Source organism: Pleurodeles waltl, chromosome 4_2 (assembly GCF_031143425.1).
Source record: "Pleurodeles waltl isolate 20211129_DDA chromosome 4_2, aPleWal1.hap1.20221129, whole genome shotgun sequence".
In the NCBI taxonomy this organism is placed as follows: domain Eukaryota; kingdom Metazoa; phylum Chordata; class Amphibia; order Caudata; family Salamandridae; genus Pleurodeles; species Pleurodeles waltl.
Window position 1 is genome coordinate 668,898,558 of NC_090443.1, and position 24,169 is coordinate 668,922,726.

The 24,169-nt window shown below is 42.6% G+C and overlaps 1 protein-coding gene across 3 annotated transcripts in view; it reads left to right on the forward strand.

Moving 5' to 3' along the window:
- USP33 (ubiquitin specific peptidase 33) overlaps positions 1 to 24,169 on the forward strand; it is a 399,453-nt gene that overhangs the window by 93,527 nt on the left and 281,757 nt on the right. For all 3 annotated transcript variants that reach the window (XM_069232248.1, XM_069232249.1, XM_069232250.1), the window contains 2 exons: positions 9,521 to 9,623; positions 14,712 to 14,781. In XM_069232248.1, coding sequence (XP_069088349.1) covers positions 9,521 to 9,623; positions 14,712 to 14,781 — 173 coding nt within the window. The remainder of the gene's footprint in view (positions 1 to 9,520; positions 9,624 to 14,711; positions 14,782 to 24,169) is intronic.

Here is a 24,169-nt window from a genome sequence, read left to right on the forward strand (position 1 = left end):
GAACCAAGGAGACCGGGGAGGGAGGAGAAATCTCAAAACTTTGTAAAGACTGCATCTCGGAACTGCAAGTGATTCTTCTTAGAAAGGGCTTAAGGGGGGACACCAAGCTACCCGCTCCTGATAAGTGAACTTGAGCGCTAGAAGCCTTACAAGGATTACCCAGTTTATTGCTGTGCCTGCTCAGTAATTTGGCATCTAACTGCGGGGGTACCAAGGAACTCCCTTTTTTAGTTTTTATAGCCCCCTTCCCTTGTCTTTTTATTTTGCAGACCCCCTCTTGACCAAGTGCAGCTGAGCCTCCAATAGCACCCTCACGAGGGGGCACACTGCCTTCCCCAGTAGAATGATGCTGCTGCTTCCACCTCGGTGGTGGGCCTTTGCTAGCTCCCCGGGCCCTTAGCTTCACTGGCATCATAGACAGCTTGTCTCCTACCGTGATGGCCGGGTAAGCCTTGCTGCAGGGCTGGGGTCTCTGTCCCACCTCACTTGTCGAAGCACAGAGAACCGTCGCAATGTGTGGTCCCCGGAAGCGGCAAAGAGCAAGGCCATGTCTCCCCTGGTGCAGAACCCAGTCAGCCTCTGCCCAAGGCTTGATATTCGAGGCGCCGAAACTCGCTAATTCACCTCCACGCACCGCCCTGCAACGCACCGGGGGCTAGGACCACGAGGAAGGCTCATCAGCCGGCAGGGCTTCGCAGCGTTCAGATGTAGCGCTAGCGTATCCTTCTCAGCGCACGCGCCGACCGGAAACACGAAGCTCCCGACCGCGGAGCTACGCGGCCGTCATGTTCCTCGGCCACGGGTCCGTTGATTTGTGGAGTTTTATGTGAGAAAATTATCAAATGGTGGTCTGACCATGTGATTGGCGTGATGCTATGAACGGTAACCAGTTCAGGCTTAGCAAAAATGACATCTAGGATGTGTCCAGCGATGTGTGTGGGATTGTGTACAATCTGATATAGGTTCAATGCAACTAGGCCAGTGGTGATTGCTTTTGGATGGGACATATTGGGTTTGTCAAACCAAATGTTTAGATCCCCAAGAATGCATAGGTTGGAGTATAGTGTAATAAGGTTTAAGTCTGTATGTAGAAAAGTATCTGGGAATGTCGAGTTGTTAGGTGGAGGTCTGTAAAGGAGGAGAAAGTTACAGGAGGAAGTTGGAGTTGGGTGGCATCTGATGAGGAGGGCTTCACAACCTTGTATGGAAATGCTGTCTGTTTTACTGAGGTTTGAATATAATAGCTAGTCAACCTCCTCTCTTGCCTATACGGTTTTGTGTGATGGTTTGATAGCCCATAGGAAGGGCTTCGTGCAGCACTGGGGCCATGTCATCTCCCAACCAAGATTCTGTTATGTATAATAAGTCAGGTTGTGTTTCTGTGAGCAGGTCGTAGATGTGGTGCTTGTTTTTAGAGAGTGATTGAGCATTTATGAGCTGGTTTTTAGAAAAGGTGTGCTAGTGGTAGTGTTGTTTTGTTTAGGAGAAGGGTAAGTAGTATAATATGAGCTTGAAGCAGGAGTGTTGTTAGTTGTGATAACTGTGTGAGGCTCACAATAGTCTTGCTTTTCAATATAGTGTTCCTCTTACAGTAGGTTAAGGAGGCATTTTGTTGGGTCTGTCTGTGTGTGTGTGGGTGATGGACTTGGTGGCTGAGAAAGACATGATGAGTGTACTGTTTTTTGTAGCGTAGTCTTATTATGTAATAGACAAGGGGATGCGAGGTTGTTAAAAGTGGCATGTTGTTTATTTTGTTTTTGTCTGTTTAGTGTGGATGGAGTATGGGTTAGGGGTGGTGGGGGAGCATGTGGATCATGATGTCAGGCTCTAAATTGTGCAATGGAGGAGAGGCGAGTGAATGGAAGTTGATGGGTTGGGGTGCTTGTGGTAGGTGTTTGTGAAGAGTGAGAAAGTAGGGGTAAAGATAGGATGGGACTTGTATCCTTTGTGTAGTCCTGAGGGTGGGAGTTGGTGTGACGATAAGTATAATGAAAGTTTGTGTTGATTTGATGTGCTGATGTGTGTGGTCTGTATTGTTTTTGTGGACTAGTGAGAGGGTATATTGATGTAGTTGTTTTTGGTGAGGGATTTGTATGTGAGTTAGTGCTGTTGAGTGTAATTAGAGTGTTAGAGGGGGTGTAGATGTGTTTTGGAGATAAATGTATGAGGTGTGTAAGAGGGGATGGGTGTGTGTCGAGAGTTAGTGTTAGTTGTGATGACTGGAAGAGGTAATGTGTGGTGAAGTGTGGGGATTGTATGGTTGTGTGTAATTGGTGAAGAGTGGGGAAGGATGTTTGTAGAAGGTGTGTTAGAAGGCTGGGTTTGGGCATTGTTATGATGAAAGGTGGTCTGTGTGGGGCAAACAGAGGATAGTGTTGTTGTTTAGTATGAACAGGGAGTGTGTATCTGGAAAGCTAAGAGAAATGTATAGTGTGGTTTAGTGTTGTGTGGGAGATGGCAGGTTGTGTTAGTGGGAGTGGACAGAGAAGTCTTTGTTGTGAGAGTGCAGGTGTTTGACTGTTGTAGTTGTGGAGGATATGTGTATATGTGTTGTATAATGGGTATTGTGTTGGGTGATGGAACATTGCAAACTATCTGCGGTCAGTTTGGGATGCATGAGTTGGATGTCTTTGCAGATCATGTGTTTGCATGTTGACGCATGTTTAGGGACTGAAATCATTCCTGGTCATTTGAGAATTGGGCAGCATTTCTGGCCCTAGTCCCTACAGGCCAAAACAGGCAACTGCCCTTGTCCTCTCTGCCTTTTGCCCCGACGCCCGGGCTGAGACGCCCTGAGTTCTAGGCTTAAATAGCCCTACTGGTCCTAACCCTAACCAATCCGATTTGTAACCCTGATTCAAACAACTAATGGGAGACAATGCCCTAATCACCATTCATACCCCTAATCCTGTTGGTCCTAATATTGGTGGAAAAGGCTGAGATTCTGATTGGTTGCTGGTTCTAGGGCTGTGATTGGTGGATAGGGCTGAGATTCTGATTGGTTGTTGGTTCTAGCCCTAGAACCAACAACCAATCAGGATCTCAGCCCTATCCACCAATCACAGCCCTAGAACCAGCAACCAATCAGAATCTCAGCCCTGTCCACCAATCACAGCCCTAGAACCAGCAACCAATCAGAATCTCAGCCCTGTCCACCAATCACAGCCTTAGAACCAGCAACCAATCAGAATCTCAGCCCGTCCACCAGTCACAGCCCCAGCCCTAGAACCAGCAACCAATGGAAAGACCAGCCCCCAACATCCTATCACAACAACATATGCAACAACCAATAGGAACTTATATAATAGGAGCAAGTGAACTGAAGTACAGTCCCTGTGGCCAGGGAGGAGGCAGCTGCTGCTCTATTCAGAATCTCCTTGGATACAGACAGGCTGAATCCACACTTCCAAGCTAGCAGAGTCTACTATCCAGGTAAGGGAGAGATTGTTTAAAAAAAACAAAAAAACACTGGAATACTGCTTGTCGTGCACTCTGAAATGTGGCTTTTTAAGGCAAAAAACAGGGGGAGCATACAGTTTCTAAACACAATTTAAATCACAGAAACAGATTAAACAGTCTCCTAAAACACACTCTGCAAGATGTATGTAGCCTTTTTACTTAGAAAAGGGGGTGGGGGTGTTATGAAGTCATGTGCCACAAACTAGAAAGATAATTCACACAGTCACGGCAAAAAAAAAAAAAAAGATAAAAAAAACACACCAATTTAAAAGGTCAAGCTGCTTGAAACGCAGAGAGTCCACAGTAAAACAGGCACGGGTAGCTGTAAAAACACTTGTGAACAAATAATACTATTTACCCAGAAAAGTCTGGGGGCTCCTTACCTAGGTCTTTTAGCAATCCTTTAGCATGTGAATCGGCAGCAGAACATGCCACGAACAGATGTACACTGGGTAAGAGAGATATAGATAGACATTGTGCTTTAAGTTAGATGAAAAACGTGACTGGCCCTAAAATTAGTATGGAGAGCAAATCGTTTAGTTTAGTTTTAAGGATTTATAAAGCGCATGGCTACCCGAAGGCCTCCCAGCACTAGAGCGGAGACAAAACAGACTGCAAGGAGGAGGCTTATACTGTGAACAGTAGAGTCTTCAGATTCCTGCGAAAAGAGTGTTCTTGGTGATCTTCACAGAGCTCCAAGGGAAGGGAGTTCCAAAAATTTGAAGCTCTATATGCCAAGAATCTTCCTCCCATCTTGCTGTCTTGATCCGTGGAATATTAATTAGGGAAGCCATCGAGGATCTGAGAGACCTGTGAGGGATATAAGTCATTGCAATCTGCCTAAGAAAGGCCGGGCCCTTATTGTGCTGGGCTGTGTGCAAAGTACAGAGGGCTTTGAAGTTGCTCCGTTGTTCTACAGGGAGCCAGTAGAGAGAGACTGAGGTGGATTTTGCAGACAGGTGTCTCTGAATATTCGTAAGTGGGCGCATAGTGGTGTTCTGCACCTCCTGCAGTCTCTTTAGTATATATTGAGGCGAGTTCGGATAAAGGACATTCCCGTAATCCATGCATGAAGTGATAACAGCCTGGGTAATTAGTCTTTTGGCTGGAAATGGAAGTGTCTTGAAAACTTTCCTAAGAAGTGTTAATAGACTGAAGCAAGTGGCCGCCAACTTTTTAGATTGGTAGTCCATGGTAAGACTGGAGGCCAGCCAAAATCCTAAGCTCTTTATAGTCTTTTTTGGCATAGGCATGTCTTAAGGGGAACTATGGAGGACATAGTTACCCACAAGCGTTACTTCTGTTTTATCTTTGTTTAATTTGAATTTACAGACGGCCATCCATCTCGCTACTGCTTGGAGGCGAGGTTAAAAATGAAAAGACCAGCTGCATGTCATCGGCATAGGACGCCAGTGACGAACCATAAGGTTCTACAATCTCAGCTAATGGAGACATTTAGATATTGAACATGGTAGGGCTCAGAGAAGATCCCTGGGGAACCCCAAAGCTGAGACGGACGCTGTTGGAAAAAAGGGACGGTCAGGGACTTGAAAGGTCCTATCCCCTAGAAAGGAGGCGATTCATTTCAAGGCGAGCCCCTTGATGCCTGCATAAGAGATTATTTGAAGCAGAGTGGTGTGGTCTATGGTGTCAAATGCAACGCTTAAATCAAATAAAATATCAGCAGATCCCACTGAATCCAGCCATCGTCCTACGTCTTCCGCCACTGCCAGAATGGTGGTCTTGTTGCTGTGTTGGGGACTAAATCCCTTTTGAGTATGATGAATGATCTTGTGGTCTTCAAGAAAACCTCACAAATGTCTATTGACATGTTTTCAAGTTTCGATGCTATAGGAAGAAAAGAGATCGGACTATAATTATTCAATAGAGCTGCATCGAGATGAGGCTTTTTAAGTAAAGGCTTGACTATAGCATGGTTCCAGTGTAACATAATCTGACCTGTTGTTAAAGACTCATTAAGAACATTGGTCAAAACGGGCTGTGATATCTGAGCCCAAAACCAAAATGTGGGAAGGGCAGGGTCCAACAGTGATCCAGATTTTATGGCGTGTAAGAGGCTGATTACCGAGTCCTCTGTGAGAGGTGGGTAGTCTGATAGTAAAGCTCTGGAATTTAAGGCCTGAGCCTGACCAACAGTTGCCTTTCTGAGCGGGCTTGTCCGTGAAGGCTGAGTAAATGTCAAGTTATTGCTATGTTTCTTAGAGGCTTCAGTGGGATCGATCTGAGAAGGCGCCTGGATAATCTCTCTTTAAGTATGGAAAAAATGTCTCCAGGAGGGTTGTAGAGCTGTTCTATTTTGGAAGCACAATATGATGCCTGCGTGGCTTTAATTTCTGCTTGGAAAATTCTGATTGCTTTCCTATATTCGAGTTTAGAGGAATTACCACTTTCTTTTGAGCCGTTTACACTCCTTTTTCAGCAGCAGCTGAGGAGTGAACCATGAGTATTTTTCTGACGTGCACCTCTGATGATAGTTTTTATTGATAATATGATGTCTAGAGAAGTGGAGACCCAGTCATTAAATTTATCCGCCAAGTTTAGGGTGGGATTATAGAGGTAAAATCTAGTGTTTTCGAGGTTGAAGATCCATTCATTGTGATTCAGCTTCGGCCAGTGATGACCGGTTAGCCTATTCGACTGCAAGCGTTTAGAAGCAGAGGAATTAGGAAGTGTGAGCATGATTAAGAAATGGTCGGACCATAACAGAGTGAGGGGTGTCTGAGCTGATAGATCTGAAATGTTGCTAAACACAAGATCAAAGGTATGACCCTTAGTATGTGTCAGGACGCTAACCAGCTGAAAGGTCTAGCGCCGCGAGTTCTGTAAGCAGAGTTTTGGCAGAGGCATTGTTCCGCCTCATCCACATGAATATTGAAGTCCCCGAAAATGTAGAAGTTGGGTTTACTGCAAACTAGATCAGTAACCAGTTCCGGGAGAGCTCAAATGAGCATGTCATGAGGGCCGGGCGGTAGACCAGCACTCCAGAATGCGTGAACATAGGGTTCAATGCTAGGGAAAAAGACATGCTTTCACAGTCAGGAACTGGTAGAGGTTGAGAGACATTTAATGGAGTCCTTATAGATAATGGCAATCCCCCCACCCCTAGTGTGTGACCTATCTAACCGGTTTATTAGCTAACCATGAGGCAGGGCCAGAGTAATGTCCAGGAAGGATTCCTGGCAAAGCCAGTTTTCTGTCAAGAATAAAGCCTCTGGGGCAAAGTCGTTCAGCGATAAATGAATATTTTGTGGGTGGGTGGGTAGGGACCCACAGTTAACTAGCAAGAACTTGCCGGTTAGCCCATTATGCTTCCTTCGAGGCTGCAAGGGTCAACGCTAATGATTCCATGAGCAGTTATTATAGACCCAGTGCAGAAGGCAAGGATTGAAGGAGTGCCAGCAGTGGTCTGAGATAGAATTTCTAAGGGCAAGGAGTCAACTAGCTGAGAATGATATCTTATCTGGGCTGGGATGAGCAGCATCTCTGGCCCCTAGTCCCGGCCAGGCGCAGATGGGCTTGCCTTTAGCAAGCCAGAGGCACATCTGCTGCATAGTGACCCTTATGTGGGGTCAGAGAAGCAGCAGGCGATGCAACTAATGCAGCCCAAAATGGCGGATCGTGTCTGCACAAAATACAGGAATAAAAAATAGTGGTTGTAATGTGCGAGTGGTTAAAATAAAAGTTCCTAGGCCAAACGGATAAAAAGAATGGCACTACTAGCGCAAGTTGGCCGTTCTAAGTAGTATTAAAGTAGTTGAAAAACAACTTTGCACTGCAGCTTGGACCAGAAGAAGAATGGGGGGACACAGTTAAAAACTGAATTAAAAAGCTCTGTAAGGTAGTTTGTAAGTAATAGTCCAAAGCAATTACCTCCAGTCTGCGAGTCCCACAAAATGTCTCTAAGAAAGGGGAGCATATTTTGTAACTAAGGGCACAGCCTAATACATGTAAAATAAAATCAGGCACTTCACATATTGATAAATAGAGTCTTGCCGGGTAAAGCAAATGTTAGTTTTTTTTAAAAACAGCGTGGTATTTTAATTAAGTCAGTAAAGCACCTTTGTTCTTGGCCATAAGCATTAAAAAAGTTGACAAAGTAGTCAGAATATTTTATTTCTAAGAAAATACATTTTTACACAAATATTGCACATTACCCAGTTCAAGGGATTGACTTGGGATATTATGATTTTACCCAGGTATAGACCTATGGCAATGGCCGCAAGTTGATGTCTGAGGCAGCATATTAAGTTTAGTCCCATATCTCTCTACAGTATCCCATACTTTTGAAGATAGGCCAGAGAATCTTCTTCCTTTCCTCCAGGAAGAGAACACATCTTATCAACAAGTGGCTCACTGAGAATTCGCTAACCCCCTTACCGAGGCATTGACCATCTTTCTCCGCTATTTTGGACTTTAAAACTGGTATTTGCCAACCTGGGTCAGTTCCCACACACAACTGCAGGATTTCACTCCATAGAAGCTTATCAGGGATTTCATGTAAATATGGAGGAAAAAAACATACTCTCCTGCGAAACTAAGAGGGGCAGCTGAACTTTTACCCTTGAGGTACTAAAGATCCTCCATCCAGCTAGTTTCAATAGCCCATTGCCTAAGGGTATTCTTTATTTGACTAACTTGGACCCCTCACCTCCTTCCTGATGCATATCGGGAACTCCCAAGCGCTTTAAAATTGTGCTGGGAGAGGTGACAAAATCTAAGGTAAAATTGTTACTGACAGTTTATCGCCAGAGCCTCCATTCTTGATCTGAAAATAAAAATGCAGGGCTCTGGCATCAACAAGTGCACTCCATGCGACAACTCTTAACTTCCGCATTGCAGGTTGGATCATTACGCCTTTAGGTAAATCAAGAAGCTGCTTCTAGACACTACCTTCTAGGCCCTCCCATGAAACCAGTCTATCCATTGCCAGCATCTCTGCTCCACAAAGAGCCTGGGGAATCAATTTTCCCTGTATAACTCTACTTAACGTGTCAGAGGTGTAGCTGACATATTTATAATCAAACATTTTTAGGCCATTCACCTCTGCTGTCAGTGCTAGTCTCTGAGAGGCCATATTTGTATCCCCCCTCGGATCCTTTGACAAAGTATTGCCCAGATACTTTCCCCAAAACCAAGCAAATTTATTTTTCTTGCTAGCAAAGAATAGGGTTTTTGTCTTGTCAAAATTTATCGTTATTTTGTTTTCAAGACAGTAGGAATTTAGGGCATTTTATAATTTAATTTTCGTTGTAGCCCTATACGCGTAAAACAAAGTAAATTTAATGGTAAGTGGCTGAAAATAACTTGGCTAGTCAGTTGGAATGAAATAGTGCTTAAGACACCAAAGATAAACAGCCATTCCCACTGTGCTGCTTCGTCACTGTATCACAAAGAGGGCTTCCAATAACATACACAGGCACCATTTTTTCCTTCAGGGTGTGTGTATATGTGTGTGTGTGTGTGTGTATATATATATATATATATATATATATATATATATATATATATATATATATAATATAGTGCAAAATATAGATATTCAAAGCCAACAGGTGTACAGGAAAGGATATCTAATCTACACACATCTAAGGACTAGAATTTAAATTTAAAGGGATTTGTAGTGGCAAAAGATTTGATTTTCAGCCACGCATTTGCAGTTTGGTGAGCTGATTGGTTTTCTCTGGGTTGATATGGGGATGATCTCAGTGAGACGCAGGTACCAGACGATAGAACGATTTGAAGATCTCTATGAGGAGTTTGTATATTGCTCTATTTTCTATTGAAAGCGCTAACCAGCCCAGTGACCTAAAGAAGCAGCGAGAGTGGCAATTGGAAGGCTGAACAGAGAACAGGTTTTAAAGTCGGTGACCTTCTCACATTTTCATGGGGTAAAGGCTGTTGCACTTTTTCAGGACTAGGATGATGATGATGATGATAAGAAGGGTGCGGATGCATTTGTGAAACTGGGGATAAATGAGTGAAATATATATTTATAGAACAAATTCAAATGTTGCCTAAGCCATGTTATCTCTTTATTAAGGATTGTAAAATGCCTACTGGCCTCACCCTGAAAAATCCACCAGCTGCAGTACTCGATGATCTAGATACAGAGGTGGATGAAGAAGATGAGCTTCGTACAAGAGGTAAATGAACAATTGTATACTCTAGATTTTCAAATTAGAGACTGTCTCTTGATTTCAAGCCTTCTGCCAACAAATCAGTAAGTTAATTACAGGCACGGTTCTGTCGATTTTCCGACTTCTAATGGGATTAATTTATTTAAGTAATTTAAGAAATGATAGTACACAGTACAAACATTGCAGCATTATTTTGAGGGCTTTCACCTGCAACCCCCCCCAAAAAAAACTGAGAAAGCACAATCTAAAAGTTTGTGTATGGCTTTGGTAGTGGGGAACCTTGGCATTTTATTTTGTACACATTTACAGCAAATGCTCAGAATGCAATGCTGTAATGTAATTTCAGAATTACTTTGTAGGAAATTACTTCAATAAGGGCAATTCCATATACCCTCTCAGATCTTTTACTCTACATCAGTTTTTTTTGCAAGTATACAACTTCGTTCCAAAGACTTTGTTTAGAGTGGTATTCCCTCTTCCTAGCGAAACCTAAAGTGTTCTGCTTCTAGGTAACTTCAAAAGTGAGTATTAGGATGCGAGTTAAGGGAGACTGTTACAAGTGTTGACTGTAAGTTTCTCGAGTCCCTTAAGCAGGAGGAGGAGATTTACAGTCACCTAAGCAGGAGGAGATGGGCCCAACGTCTAGACCTTCTAACTTTGAAAGATGAGGAAACAAGTTTGAATCGAGACCTGGGTCGAAGCCCTATCATGTTGAGTAAATCACTCAGTCTGCCTGTTTCCCCACTCAAAAATAATGTATAATGTACTCTGGATTTGTTTTAAAGCGCTCTGATGCCCTTGGGCCAAGTTTACACTACAAAAAAAAAAATAGCATCAGAGACAAGCTCCTAGTCAAAAAATGAAAAACAGGATGTGAAAGGACCCACAATCAGCTGAATGGTTCTTAAGAGAAACTTAAACAGATAGGCTGTATCTCGAGGATGACACAATGATATCTAGCATCTACAAATAAAGACAACATCTGCAAAACAAGACCTGGGACTCCAGTCTACTTTTCACTTAAACAATATACTATCAGGGATTTTTATCCCTGTCACACTATTGGACTATATATTCTGTGTGCTGTGGCCATCCTGTTTAAGTTTGTCTTTGGGTACTTTGATACCGGGTAGTAAGGCACTGGGCCAGGTTGCACTAGACCCTGCTCTCACTTTGTTACCTGTCTTAATACTATTGTTTTACTGCTCAGATGTGCGGCGCCTTTCACCCTTACTACCCTTTTGTGTTTTCTCTATGATTTGGTTCTTAAGAGACATAAGTGAAGGCAAAAGAGCTTTACTAAATATGGAACACTTCTGGCACCAGACGCAGTTCATGAAGAATCAGACACTATTGTGGTAAAAAAAGGAATGCATACAAGAAACAGGTGGTGGAGGCCGAAAATAATTCCTCAAAGCGAAAGTAGACCAAATCAGAACTCCCCTTAACTGTTCTAACTTGTAATACAAGCCCAACTCCAAAGCAAATGACTGAAACAAACCCCTTGAAAAACAGAAATAAAAACATTATTTTAAAAATTTAAAAATGCAACTCTCGCTACCAATATCAGAAAGACTACAAGTACAGATTCATCACCTAAAAATCAGAGTCTTGGTCATCATTAGTAAACGTCTCACAGGAATATTTAACTAAAATCATTGTGAAAACCAAACTCTTGGCACATTATGCCGATCCCATACCACCATCTAGTTTGAAAGATGTAGGAGGCGATGTTGTCATTCTAGCTGAATCTCATAGACTCCTCCCTATTTCCATGGGAAATCCCAGAGTGCCTGAAAATAGGCAATGTCACAACCAGATCTAAAAAAATTCAGTCACAGGTCTGCTATTCCACACCAAAGTGTTAGAAAGCTGCTTGGACTCGCATCTCAAAATCCTAAAAGATTGTCATCTATTAGACGTTCTGCAATCTAGTTTCACTGCAGTTTGCAGTACAGAAACTGTCATTCTATAATTAATATATGATGCCCTTCACATCCTGGTCAAGGGTAACTCTTGCCTCCTCTTCCTGTTCGACTTTCCAGCGGCGTTCAACAAGGTGAACCATTCCTTATTCCTGAGCACACTCTAAGAAGAATGGGCTTACACAGAACAGTACTAAAATGATTCATGTAGTTCTTGAAAATTGTGTTCAGTGTGTCAAATGGTCAAACTTGATACCCAGCACAACAAAGCCTAATCGAGGTGTACCACAAGGCTCAATCTTCTCAGCACACTAGTCAATTCCTACACCAATGACATGCAACTGTGTATTAAAATATCCCCTCTACAAGTTGTTAAACAGCTACACTACATACCCTCAGTGAGATCTAGTCCTAGATGTATTTTCACTACTTAAAGCTAAAGACTCTCTAGAGAAATTTGACTCCTCTTTCCTGACTTCAGACACACCAGCTAAAAACTGGATCAAAAAGGTGTTTGAACATTTTGGGGCATATTCAGACTCACCTTTTGCAACATCTCAACTGTTAAACTTCCCTTATGCCAGAAAGAGGATCACTGAAGCTCACCAAGTGTTTGGGCATCTCTTATGAGGCTCCTACTCAAGTCTTAGTTATGCATTCTTATAAAATATTTAATTGTACTTTGAATGCTCTCTCCTTTATCTCTATTATGTGCAAAAATTAAAAACAATTTAATTTTACAAGTAGTTCATATTCATGATTCTACATCTGTGTGAAGTGTTCTGAACCCAAGGGCTTGGTACAAGTTATGAAAAATCACAAAAATATATATATAAATGTTGCTTACTTAGCAGCGAGAGAAATTACTTGGATCTCATTCGGACCCAGTAAAAGCAGATAAAAGTTCAGAATAGCAATGCACTTGAGTCCCCTTCTGATTTTTAGGAAGGAATGATTTTCAGGGTGCTCATCGTGCAACAACAGACTTTGTGAACCCAAATCAAACAGTAAAATGGTTTAATGTAAATTGATTGTTGCAAAAGTAATAGAATGAAACACTTTATTATTACTCTCCATATTAAATAATTTTCTGTGCTTCATAACTTTGGCATAATCACCAATTGACAAATATGAGCCACCAGCTACAGATGAGGAAGTAAAAGAATATCTAAAGTTGAAACAGAGCGACTAAATAAATTGTGGGTTTTAAAACCAGGTACAAGGTCTGATGAACAACTTTTTTTTTTTTTTTTTTTTTTTAAATACTGGTAACTTCAAACTAAAATGAATCTTCCAAAACATTTGTTTGAATATACTAATGCAGCAGATTTTTTTAGATATACTCTTAAAGCCATTGTATTTTGTGCTTGATTCATTTTCGCTGTGAAAACAGTAAATTGCCATAATATTACGAGAATATTGAGTTGTGGCTGTTATAAAATGTTTTCACCTTAATGACCATTTTTACCAAAATGAACCATTTGTACCTTCTACATACATACTCAAAAACCTTCCTTTTAATCAGTTGCAAATGCAATATCTCATATTTGCTTAATTTGGTGTCCGTGCTTGAACACTTTTTAAAAAATGATTATATTGGGGGTTTTAGCTGGCACTTTGCAGCTAATAGACATGCCTTGAAACGGTGTTGCGGCCACCCCACTGGTTTTATGGAGTGCTGCATTAGTGGCCTTTAAAGTATGTTGGGCCCTGTCAATAGTAATTGATTGAAATGCTGATGTTATTTGGTATTTTATACTCAAAGGGAAGAACTTGGAGAGCACTTCTTTGGTCTTTAAAGCTATATCACAATTTAGTTAGCAGCACAAAGCTGATTAAATCTGAATTGACATTCACAACTGTTTTAGCAAGATAGAGTGGTTGAGTGTGAAGATTTATGTAAAGGGTTTAAACATATAACATAGGTGGGAAAATACAAATTCTCGTTTGAATGTTTTAATGTTTGACAAGACAAATGTGATTCAAGTGTAAATGAAAAATAAGCGGCTCCTTTCTTGTGAGGAAACCCTGACTTATGTTCCTGCTGACATTCAGTCGTCATAGTTTGAAAGGTTAATAGTGCTAATTGGTACTTAGCACAAGAGAATGCTTGACAGTTGTTAATGTCTCTAACCGATTTATATTAAAATACAAATTAAATCTCTGTCCTGTCTTCTGATTAAAATGCTGTGCTTTACAGAGTAAACTGTATAATTATTGTCATTTCATCCCTTGCAGTGTATGGAACAGTAATCTAGGAAGCCATCTAGTTGTTTGAATTGTCACTGAACAGACTACGTTGTTCGGGACCTGCCCTTGACACCGTTACGTGTTAATTAACCTGCCCTGTAATGTTGGTTGTAGTAGGTCCTTTAACCGATTGGCTCCTGAAATTAACTTGCATTTTATGCTCTCCACTCTCAGTTCATACATGGGTTGATTACAGTGCACACATCTTTCTCCATTTGAAATCTACCAATTTCTGTTGAATTATGCTTTCAAGAGCAGTTACTGTAGTTTCTGTATAGAAATGTTATGGTCAGTAACATAAACTTCCTTTTCTGAACCGAGTGAGTGCACTTTGCCCATTTGCAACTTAGATTACTATGTTTGGTTTTTCCACTTCTGACGAATTGCGCAGGTAAGGATCACTGTAGACTGAAGACAAGTAGTAGAATATTAAATCAACAGATATGCAAACGGTAGTCTTTCAGTTTAGCATTGCAGCCAGCCACTCTGTTCCCTATAAAAGAGTAACATTTGGCTTTGGAGCTAATAGTTGATAGGTGGATGACTCAAAGATTAGGAAGCTGCCTGCATCTTAAAGGTTGAACATTATTAGTTACGGATATGTCAAAGATTCCTCCCAAAGTATTTATTTCTGTCTGCCTCCAACGTCCACAAATACTAAAATTTATTTTGACTTATTCAGATCATTGTAGTTGCGGGTAAAGTAGCCTGATTTGTTTTGCACCATTTGTACTTGGATGCATTTTAAATCTATTTTTGTCCTTTTGGCTTACATATGCATTTGTACCTACATGCATTCTTTCGTTGTTGTTGAAATTTTCTTCACAAATGTTGTTTATAAATTAGAAATATCTATGTCGAAGTCTATCATGTGGGGTAGTTGTTGAGAAGGTTGATTTTATTACCTCTTTCCTTGCAGGTCTTACAGGACTTAAAAACATTGGAAACACTTGTTACATGAATGCTGCTTTACAAGCTCTGTCTAACTGGTAAGCAAAGCATGGTTCACTTTGATTTTATCAGATGTGGTCAGCATCTTTACAGTGCAAGATAGTTGAAACAAGCATCTGCTTGAGTGAAAATATTCTACCATGAAATATAAATATAGTGTGTTCATTTAAAAAATGAAAAGCAAAGCCTCCCATTCATTGCTTTTTGGTGTTCTTGGTGTCCAGTTACGGGCAGTAAAAATAATCCTCTGGTTTGTTTTATAAGAGCAGTGTTTGAGGGATTGACTTTTTTTGGCTGAGTTTATTTAATCCCTTAATTCTCTCTCAATATGCAGCCCCATCAGCGCTCAACCTAGTGACAGTTAGTTAGTGCGACTACAACCCTCTTAGCATTCAAATACCACCATTGCATAATTTGTTCCTGAAGTTGTAGTACTGCTTAACCTTAGTTGATCATGTGAAACTAAAGTATCCTACTACTTTGGTTTAGGCAATGACAGATCTGACCTGAAAATGTGTGACCTGATGACATTCTCCTTAAGGAGGAACATATTAAATGTAAAGGTTGGCTAAGGCATGAACATTTTGGGAAACAGTATATTTCAATAGATATGCTATAATCTTCAAACACTCTGTACATCATTTCTGCACTTATCCAGTAAAGGGGAGGCATCTTTCCTTTCAAAATGTGACATGAATGTGTTCTCCATTCAATTATACTCTATAACACTGAATAGTTTTGCCTGTGTGCTCTGTCTTGGAACAGAATTTTCACAGAACTACTCTCTTCAGTTGTAAGAATTAATTATTTTGTAATGGCAACTTCTCTTGTAGGGGATTTCCATGTATAGTCCTAAGCGCTGAATAGTTCCGCCCGCTTGCTGGGACCCCGGAGTACTTTTCTGAAATTGTCCTAAGTGTAGATGTTTGCCTTTCTTCAGGAAGGCCTGCAAAGTCACTTAAGAATGTCAATATGCAGCCTAAAGGGGAGGCTACAAAGGCCAATTTCGTCATCCTACTTAGTTGAAAAAGGGGTATTGTAACATTAAAATACATGGATATTGTAAAGATTTCACAGAAAATTCTTTCACAAACCTTTTTACAATGTTTCATAAGGATGAAGGAATGCAGGGCAGTGTAGCCCACAGGCTGCCATTATACAGAATGAAAATGAGCTGTGCCTTTAAGAGCAGATGGTCCTCTCATATCCCATCATGCTTAGCAAGAGGCAGTTGCCTCAGTTTTTTTCCTGCTCCTTCTGACCTGAATCATTGGCCTCCACCTATTTATAGTTTTTTCACAAAACTTTCTGATCAAATCATTTTGATTACACTTTACATTTTTCAACTTGCTTGAGTATTTTCTGTCTTTTTTTTTTTTGTAAAATTCTGACAGAAATTTAGGCCTTTTTTCCATCAAAAATGCCTTAACTTTTTGGCAAGTGCACTCCCTGTGGCAGAAAGAAGTCCAAAACAGACCCACACAATGTCTGTATTATCTGCCTTCCAGCTTCACATATACCAGATGCCTGTGAAATATGCAAAAACGTATCCAGACGCACCCTGCGTTACAGGGAGAAAATTAGCCTCTAGGCCAAAGAGGACAGCAGATGGAGAAAGCAGCCTACCAGTAGGACTTTAGTGCGAGGGGGAGGTCAGTCTTCCACCAGGGCTCTTACTTCATTATCCCTGGCAGCTTCTAAACGCAGCTCTGGTCAACAATGACGCAGGTCCCGGTCGACATCAAGAACATCGACGTTGAGGCAAGTAACAGCGCCGACATGTTCGCTGTCAAGAACAAGCTCGCCGGCGAAAAAGCGACACCGCTCGCCATCGCGTCGCTCGTCGATGTCAGGAGTTTACACACCATCGAGACAACATGGACATCCGATGTCGAGCAGTACCTCTCTCTTGAGGTCGCCGTCAACATGGCATGAAAGATCTACGTCGAGGGACACCTGACGTCATAGACTATCGACGTCGGCCATCCGACGTCACAAGGGATCACCGTCAAGGGATACCCGACATCATGAAGGATCGATGTCGAGAGGAACACGTCGACGTCTTACATCGACGTCTAGCAGTTTGTCGTCGTCGAAAAGGTCTCCAAGGAAGAGAAGGAGGGTTTACTCCACATCTGAATCATCTTCCTCTCTCGTGATACCATCTTCTCCTCAGCCATCTCCTCCTCCACATACGACAATGCCTTCGCTGCTTTCTCCACCTCCACCAGCTCCAATGGCTCCTGTGGCGCCTCCTCCGATACCGCCTTCGGAAACTGCCCTTACGACTCCTGCAGGATCCTCAAGACATTCGCATCATCAGTCTTCGAGACGCTCCTCTACATCTAGACACCGCCATAGTCATGACTGTTAACAGGTCAACATCTCGCTCCCATCGTAGGCATTCCTCATCGTCTACCAGAGACTATTCTCCAACTCCGGCCCACTCTCCTTCGCCATGAATCTCACCGATTGACGACGTAAACACTTTTCAGGAGGTCCTTGTCCGGGGTGCTACCAAACTTAACATCCCTATGGCAGTACCTACACCTACAACATCAGTTATCTTTGAAACCCTACACCAACAGTCTTCTGCAAGACCCTTGCTTCCGCTGGTCCTGGGTCTGCTTGAACCGGTGATTGACTTTTTCTTGACACCAGCCACGGCCAAAACTGCACCTTCTAGACTCCAGAAGAAATATCACCCTCCAGAACAGGTTCCTTAATTCCTAAGGGCAGACCCAACACCAGATTCAGTAGTTATTGTCGCTGCCAAGAAGCTACATTCGACTTCTCCTTCATCCTCCTTTCCACCAGACAAGGAGAGTAGAAAGATGGATGCAGCAGGCCGCAAAGTTTGTTCAGCATCTGCCATTTCCATTAAGACCGCTAGTGCCACGGCCCTTTTGAGCACATATGATTGCGCACTTTGGGACTCCATCATTCAATTCCCTGATCACCTTCTCAAGGATAAGAAGGAAGATTTCCTTGAAATTATTAACAAAGGTGCCTTGATCTCTTACCACATTATAAGCGCAGCAGCGGATTCTTCCATTTTAGCGGCGCATGGATATTGTCATGGGATATCCCTGAGAAGGCATTTGTGGTTATGTCTTACTTCTCTCAAACCAGAAGCGCAGCAAAGAATACAGAACCTCCCATTTACAGGTTCTACTCTGTTTGGGTCTCACACAGATGAAGCAGAACTACACACTCTTAATGCTGTAGGCATTGAAAAACCGAGAGAGCAGTGGAAGTCTTTCCGTCCTTACCACCGCAGGTTTTTCTTGCAAAGACTCCAAACTCAGCAATGGATGCCACCTAGATCTCAGCACCAACAGCACCAGAGACTGTTTCCAACTCAACGCAAACAGACACAGGGTCGGTCCACTCCACAAACTGCCCAAGGAGGACGTCAAACATCTGCGTCTAAACCCTGAATCCTCACTTCCCCCTCTTCCATTACCCACTCCAGTAGTGGGAAATATTTCTCATTACCTGGAAGAGTGGCAACGCATAACATCAGACGCCTGGGTTTTGAATATTGTGCAGAATGGCTATTGTCTCAAGTTCACCAATCTTCTGCCTTCTATTCTACCGAAGCCTTCCAGATTCCACCTCAACACTCTCAAGGTAGAGGTCAAAATCCTGTTGCAAAAGAAGGCGATAGAACCAGTTCCCACAGATCAGCGGGGAAAAGGAATCTACTCACAGCACTTCCTTGTGTCAAAAAAGGACAAGCACAAGTTCAGACCCATTCTCGATCTAAGAATAGCCAACAAATGGCTTTGGAAGGAAAAATCCAGAATGCTATCTTTGCATCAGATCTACCCCTAGCTTCACCAGGGAGATTGGCTTTTTCCCATAGATCTTCACGATGCTTACTTCCACATTCCCGTTGCCAGAAAATATCAGAAGTTCCTAAGATTTCTTGTCGGTCAATATGCAGTTCTATCTTTCGGTCTCAACTCAGCACACAGGATATTCTCCAAATGCGGTGGTGGCAGCCCATCTAAGAAAACATTGAGTCTTTGTCTGTCACTACCTAGATGATTGGCTGATAAAGGCATCCACATCTAAAGAGGCCTAACTGCATTTCAGTTGGACCTACCAACTACTCCAATGACTGGTCCTTCAGGTCAACCTCACCAAGTCGACGCCATCAACCGGTCCAGAGGTTGCACTACTTCGGCGCCACCATCGACACCATTCAAGCAAAGGTGTTTCCTTCAAAGGAGCGACGTTCGTCGATCCTCCGGAAATGTCACGTTCTCGAGAGAGAGAGCTCCTCAGTCCACAGCAAGAATAGTCTCATCTCTCCTGGGGTTGATGGCGTCTTGCATCAACCTCACTCCAAATGATCGCACCCACATGAGGCCTTTGCAGGAGTGCCTGGAATACCAATGGAATCAGCTGATGGGCAATTGGGAGGACAGGATTATTCTCTCTCCACGTGCAATACAATCCCTCAAGTTTTGGGGTTCTCCAAGCATTCTCCTGACAGGGATGCCATTTCACCAACAGGTTCCTAAACAGACGATAGTCACGGATGCATCGTTAGTCGGATGGGGTGCCCGTATGGATCATCTACAGATTCAAGGCTTCTGTTCTCGGAAGGACACATCAATCTCCTAGAGCCACGTGCAGTCCATCTCGATCTCAAAGCCTTCCTTCCTGCATTCACCACGAATGCTCAGCTTCTTCAAACAGACAATACGGCCACCATGTATTACTTGAACAAGCAGGGGGGCATCAGATCCAGGACTGTATCTCGGGGGCTCAAACAATCTGGCACTGGCTTCTGGCCAGGAAAATAACAATAACAGCAACTCACCTCCGTGGCATAGAACATTTTCAGGCAGACGCTCTCAGCAGAGCGATAGACGAAAACCAGTGGGTTCTACACAACACCGTCATCCACTACATCTTCTCCATGTGGGGTACCCCTTCTATAGATCTATTCACAACACCAGAAAACAAAATATGCCTAGACTTCGCCTCCAGGTATTACCATCCACGGATATTGGGGAATGCCCTATGGATAGACTGGTCAGGAAAATTTCTTTACGCTTTTCCGCCACTTCCCCTGATCACGGCAGTCCTCATCAAACTGTCCCACTCCAAAACCAAGATGATACTCATCGCTCCGGAGTGGCCATGGCAGTGGTGATTTCTGGACCTTCTTCACCGGTCACTCCATCCACAACTCAGACTGCCATGCCGCCCAGACCTTCTCATGAAATTTGGAGGTCAGATGAGACATCCCAACCTCTTGTCGTTGAATTTGACAGCATGGCTCCTGAGCTAGTGCAGTATGGTCACCTTAACCTTCCTCAAGACTGCATGGATGTGTTAAGAGAGGCAAAACGACCTTCTACCAGATCGGCATATGCCTTAAAGTAGAAAAGGTTCTGCATGTGGTGTCTGGACAAGAGCATAGATCCAACAACATGCGGAGAAGATGTTATTCTTCCATATCTATTGCAGCTAGTGAAACCTGGTTTAGAGTTCTCATCCATCAAAGCACACCTGGCAGCTCTGACTCCTTCACAAACCTCTTTCTTTAAAATTCCAGTCATTAAAGACTTCCAGAGGGGTTAAAAAGATGTTTTCTGCTACTAGATGTCCTCCTCCTCCATGGGAGCTTAATATAGTCCTTTCACGTCTGATGCAACATCCCTTTGAGCCCATACACAAGGCATATCTCCAACATGTTACTTGGAAAACTGCCTTCCTTGTAGCAATTATGTCCGCTCGCAGGGTTAGTGAGATCCAGGCCCTTTGCGCTCCAGACCCATATACATTTTTCCATTCCTCCAAAGGGGAGAACGCATCCAAAATTCCTACCCAAAGTTATTTCTGACTTTTTCATGTAAACCAGACTATCTCTTTACCAACTTTCTTTCAAAACCCATCTACTCCTGCTGAGACAACGCTTCACTCACTGGATGTAAAGAGGGTTCTAAAAATGTTATCTAGGCAAAACTAAATGCTTTCGCAAGTCCCAACAGGTGTTCATTAACTATGGCCCAGTTCGAACTGGCCTGGCCACCTCCAAGCAATCCTTGTCCAGATGGATTGTTTCATGTATTTTACTCTTTTACCAGCTAGCTAATAAGTCCCTTGATGGCAGACCTAAGGCACATTCCATTAGAGGCAAGGCAGCCACGGCTGCATTAATGAAAAAACATTCAGTTAGCAGATATTTGTAAAGCGGCTACATGGAGGTCTGTCCACACCTTTACTAAGCACTACTGTCTTGATACTGATGCTAGGACAGATGCTCAAGTAGGACAGGCTTCTCTTAGAAATCTCTTTGCATGACTTAATATCACTCTATTGTTCTGTCTACCCCACCGCTGTCAGGCGAATGGGCTTGCTAATCTATTCAGAGCTTATGACTATACATAGAAATCCCCTACGAGAGAAGGAATAGTTTCTTACCTGTAACTCCAGTTCTCTCGTAGGGGTATTTCCATGATAGTCATAAGCGATCCTCCCTCCTCCCTGGTGGACTAGACATAATAATAATATTAATAAAGATTAATAATTTACAGACTCCTTCATCTCAGCTAGCAACGCCTGCAAAAAGACCCGAGGCAACTGCCTCTTGCTAAGCATGATGAGATATGGGTGGACCATCTGCTTTTAAAGACACAGCTTCATTTTCATTCTGTATAATGGCAGCCTATGGGCTACACTGCCCTGCATTCCTTCACCCTTATGTAACATTGCAAAAAGGTTTGTGAAAGATTTTTCTGTGAAATCCTTAGAATATCCATGCATTTTAATGCATGCCTATTTTAAAGTACCCCTTTTTCAACTAAGTAGGATGAAGAATTTGGCCTTTGTGGCCTCCCCTTTAGGCTGCATATTGACATTTTTAAGTGACTTTGCAGACCTTCCGGAAGAAAGGCAAACATCTACAGTTAAGAAGAAAATTTTAGAACAGTGCTCCTGGGTCCCAGCAAGCGGGCGGAATTATTCAGCACTTATGACTATCATGGAAATAGCCCTAAGAAAGAACTGGAGTTACAGGCAAGAAACTATTCCATATTTTTAATCATTCATCCTTTTTTTAACAAAGTATTATTCTGATGGCTAATAATATTCCTCACCTTTAGAATATTATCCAGTGCCACACTGAATTCAGTTTTTTTCACACCGCTTTATAAGTGACCAAGCTGAGGCACCCTCGTCAGTTCTTTACATTCTGCCCCTTTGAAAGTGGATCCAGAGCTCCGCTCCTAACTTTGTCCGTTTTCTGTCAAATCCAATTTTTTTTCGAAGAATGTGTGCTAGGTAAGATGTCTCCCCTGAAAATAATGGGATTCAAGCCGTGCAGTTACTGCAGAATATTGATGTTGGTCATGGACCCACAATGTAGGCACCTATGATGGCTACGGCCATGGTTCAAAGTCTTGCAGTAAGTGTGCCTTCATGAACTCTTAGTTAATCGGGGGGATGTGAAGCTTTATACTGCCAAACAAAAGACGCAGTGGAGTTAAAAAATGAGCCATTCTTGATCGCTGTCAAAAGCCATTCCCCTCTAGAGGTTTTCTGGTAAGTTTAAGTCAAAAATGCACTATTAGTGCAAGAAAGTCTTTAGAGATTTGTCCTGTCCCAATTGCCAGAGGCTGATGAAAAGTTGTTAGGATGTTACTCGAAGGGTATGTCATCTTCTGAGTCAGTCAGACCTGCATTTGGTCCAGATGGGCACCGAAATTGTTAAGCCGTTGTCGACCCTCCAGCAGATAATCTTCTTCAAGGAGGCCAGGCTGCAAATATACAAGACTCTACCGTCTCCCTCTGGGGCATTTTCAGTCCCCAAGAAATAACGTGGGTCTGTATCAAAGCTGGTCTTTACCTTCACTCTAGTTCCTTCTGTGCCAGTATCGTTGGTAACACTGAAGTTGGTTTCTGAACCCAAGAAAATTCCTCCAGAGCTATGTTGTGCTATAAGTTTACTAAGGTGCAACTAGTGAATATGCAGCCAGTCTTTCAGCCTCAGCCTATCCCTCTATGTTAGTACTATTGGAGAATAGAGAACCTTTTTGACTCAGATCATGGCATGTTGTCAAGGGCATACTAAATGTACCTCAAAACACTGAGGATGATGATGACGACGATGCTGACAACCTGCTTTCTCCTCATTACATTATTGGAGTACTATATTTAGACTAAATAACTCATCATAGGCATAGATTACCTCACCACCTGGTTCATAAATGAAAGAAAGTACATCTATTATTGTAGTAGTGCGAAGAGCAGTGCTGGATTTGTTGTTGCCTTCAATGGAAACCAAAGGCTTTGTATTGATTAAAATTCTTCAGCCAGATCCAACTTCACTTTCAGTGCCTACCTGTCTAAGACATATTCAAACCTTTCTGTCAACTGACCTATGGCTAAACGGCACAAACTAGCCACTGGTTACCAGGACTTTTTGACAAAGTGCCAGAAGCCTGAAAGCATTTTGGTGCAGACATCCATAGGTATGTTCAGTCCAGATGTTTTTCCTTCAAACCATTTTGATTCTGAGTCAGCACATATTGATGCCTTTGTAAAGAAAACACTTTTCTTTGCTAGCCTGATTTTATGCTGTTTAAATGTAGTGGGCCTTCTGAGCGGGTAAATCCATGCCTTATGGGACATGATAAGCTAGATCTTGTGGTCATTCCACTTGTCCAGGGGATGCACAATAGAATAGGACGCAGCAGAGTATGTGTTGAATGCAGGGTGAACATTACCAACTTTATAGGCCATACTTTTAGCACCAATGTAGTTCTTGGAAGGCACTCCTGGATACTATCAACCGGATTTTCGGGGGATGCCCAAGTGTCCCTAATGAACATGCAATTTGATGGATCTAGGCTCTTCAAAAAGAAAGCCTACTTGCTGCTTGAGTGATTCAGAGATATTTACACCGGGGCCTTGAAGTTGTTGTCATCAACCAGACATTCAGCAGCAGTACAAAAAGTGTAGGAGCTAGCCCTGGGTCGGCCTTACCGGCAGTGCCAACTTTCTCAACTGGTACAGAAGGAGCTGCAGCTCTTTCAGGGCAGAGGGTGTGGTGGCAGCTGAGACTGTTCATGCCAGGAGTGACAGTGGTCCTTCAACTCCTAGGCCCTCTTGCTTCAGAAGCCCAGAAGTCGCTTAATTTAATTTGCCCTCCCAGACCCATGACTACCTGGTTGGAGACAGGATATGAAATTTCCTTGTCGACTGGAGCCACATCTTGTCAGGCCAGTTGCTTCAAAAAATTGTTGAAAAGAGCTACGCTGACCATTTTATATGGTCCCCCATCTAAAATTTTCCCCATACTAGTGATTTTCGGCAGGGCATACTGCAATTTTTTTTTTTTTTTTGCATATCTTATTATTAAACAATGAAACAGCCATTGTAAAATACAGCAGATGGCAATAAAAG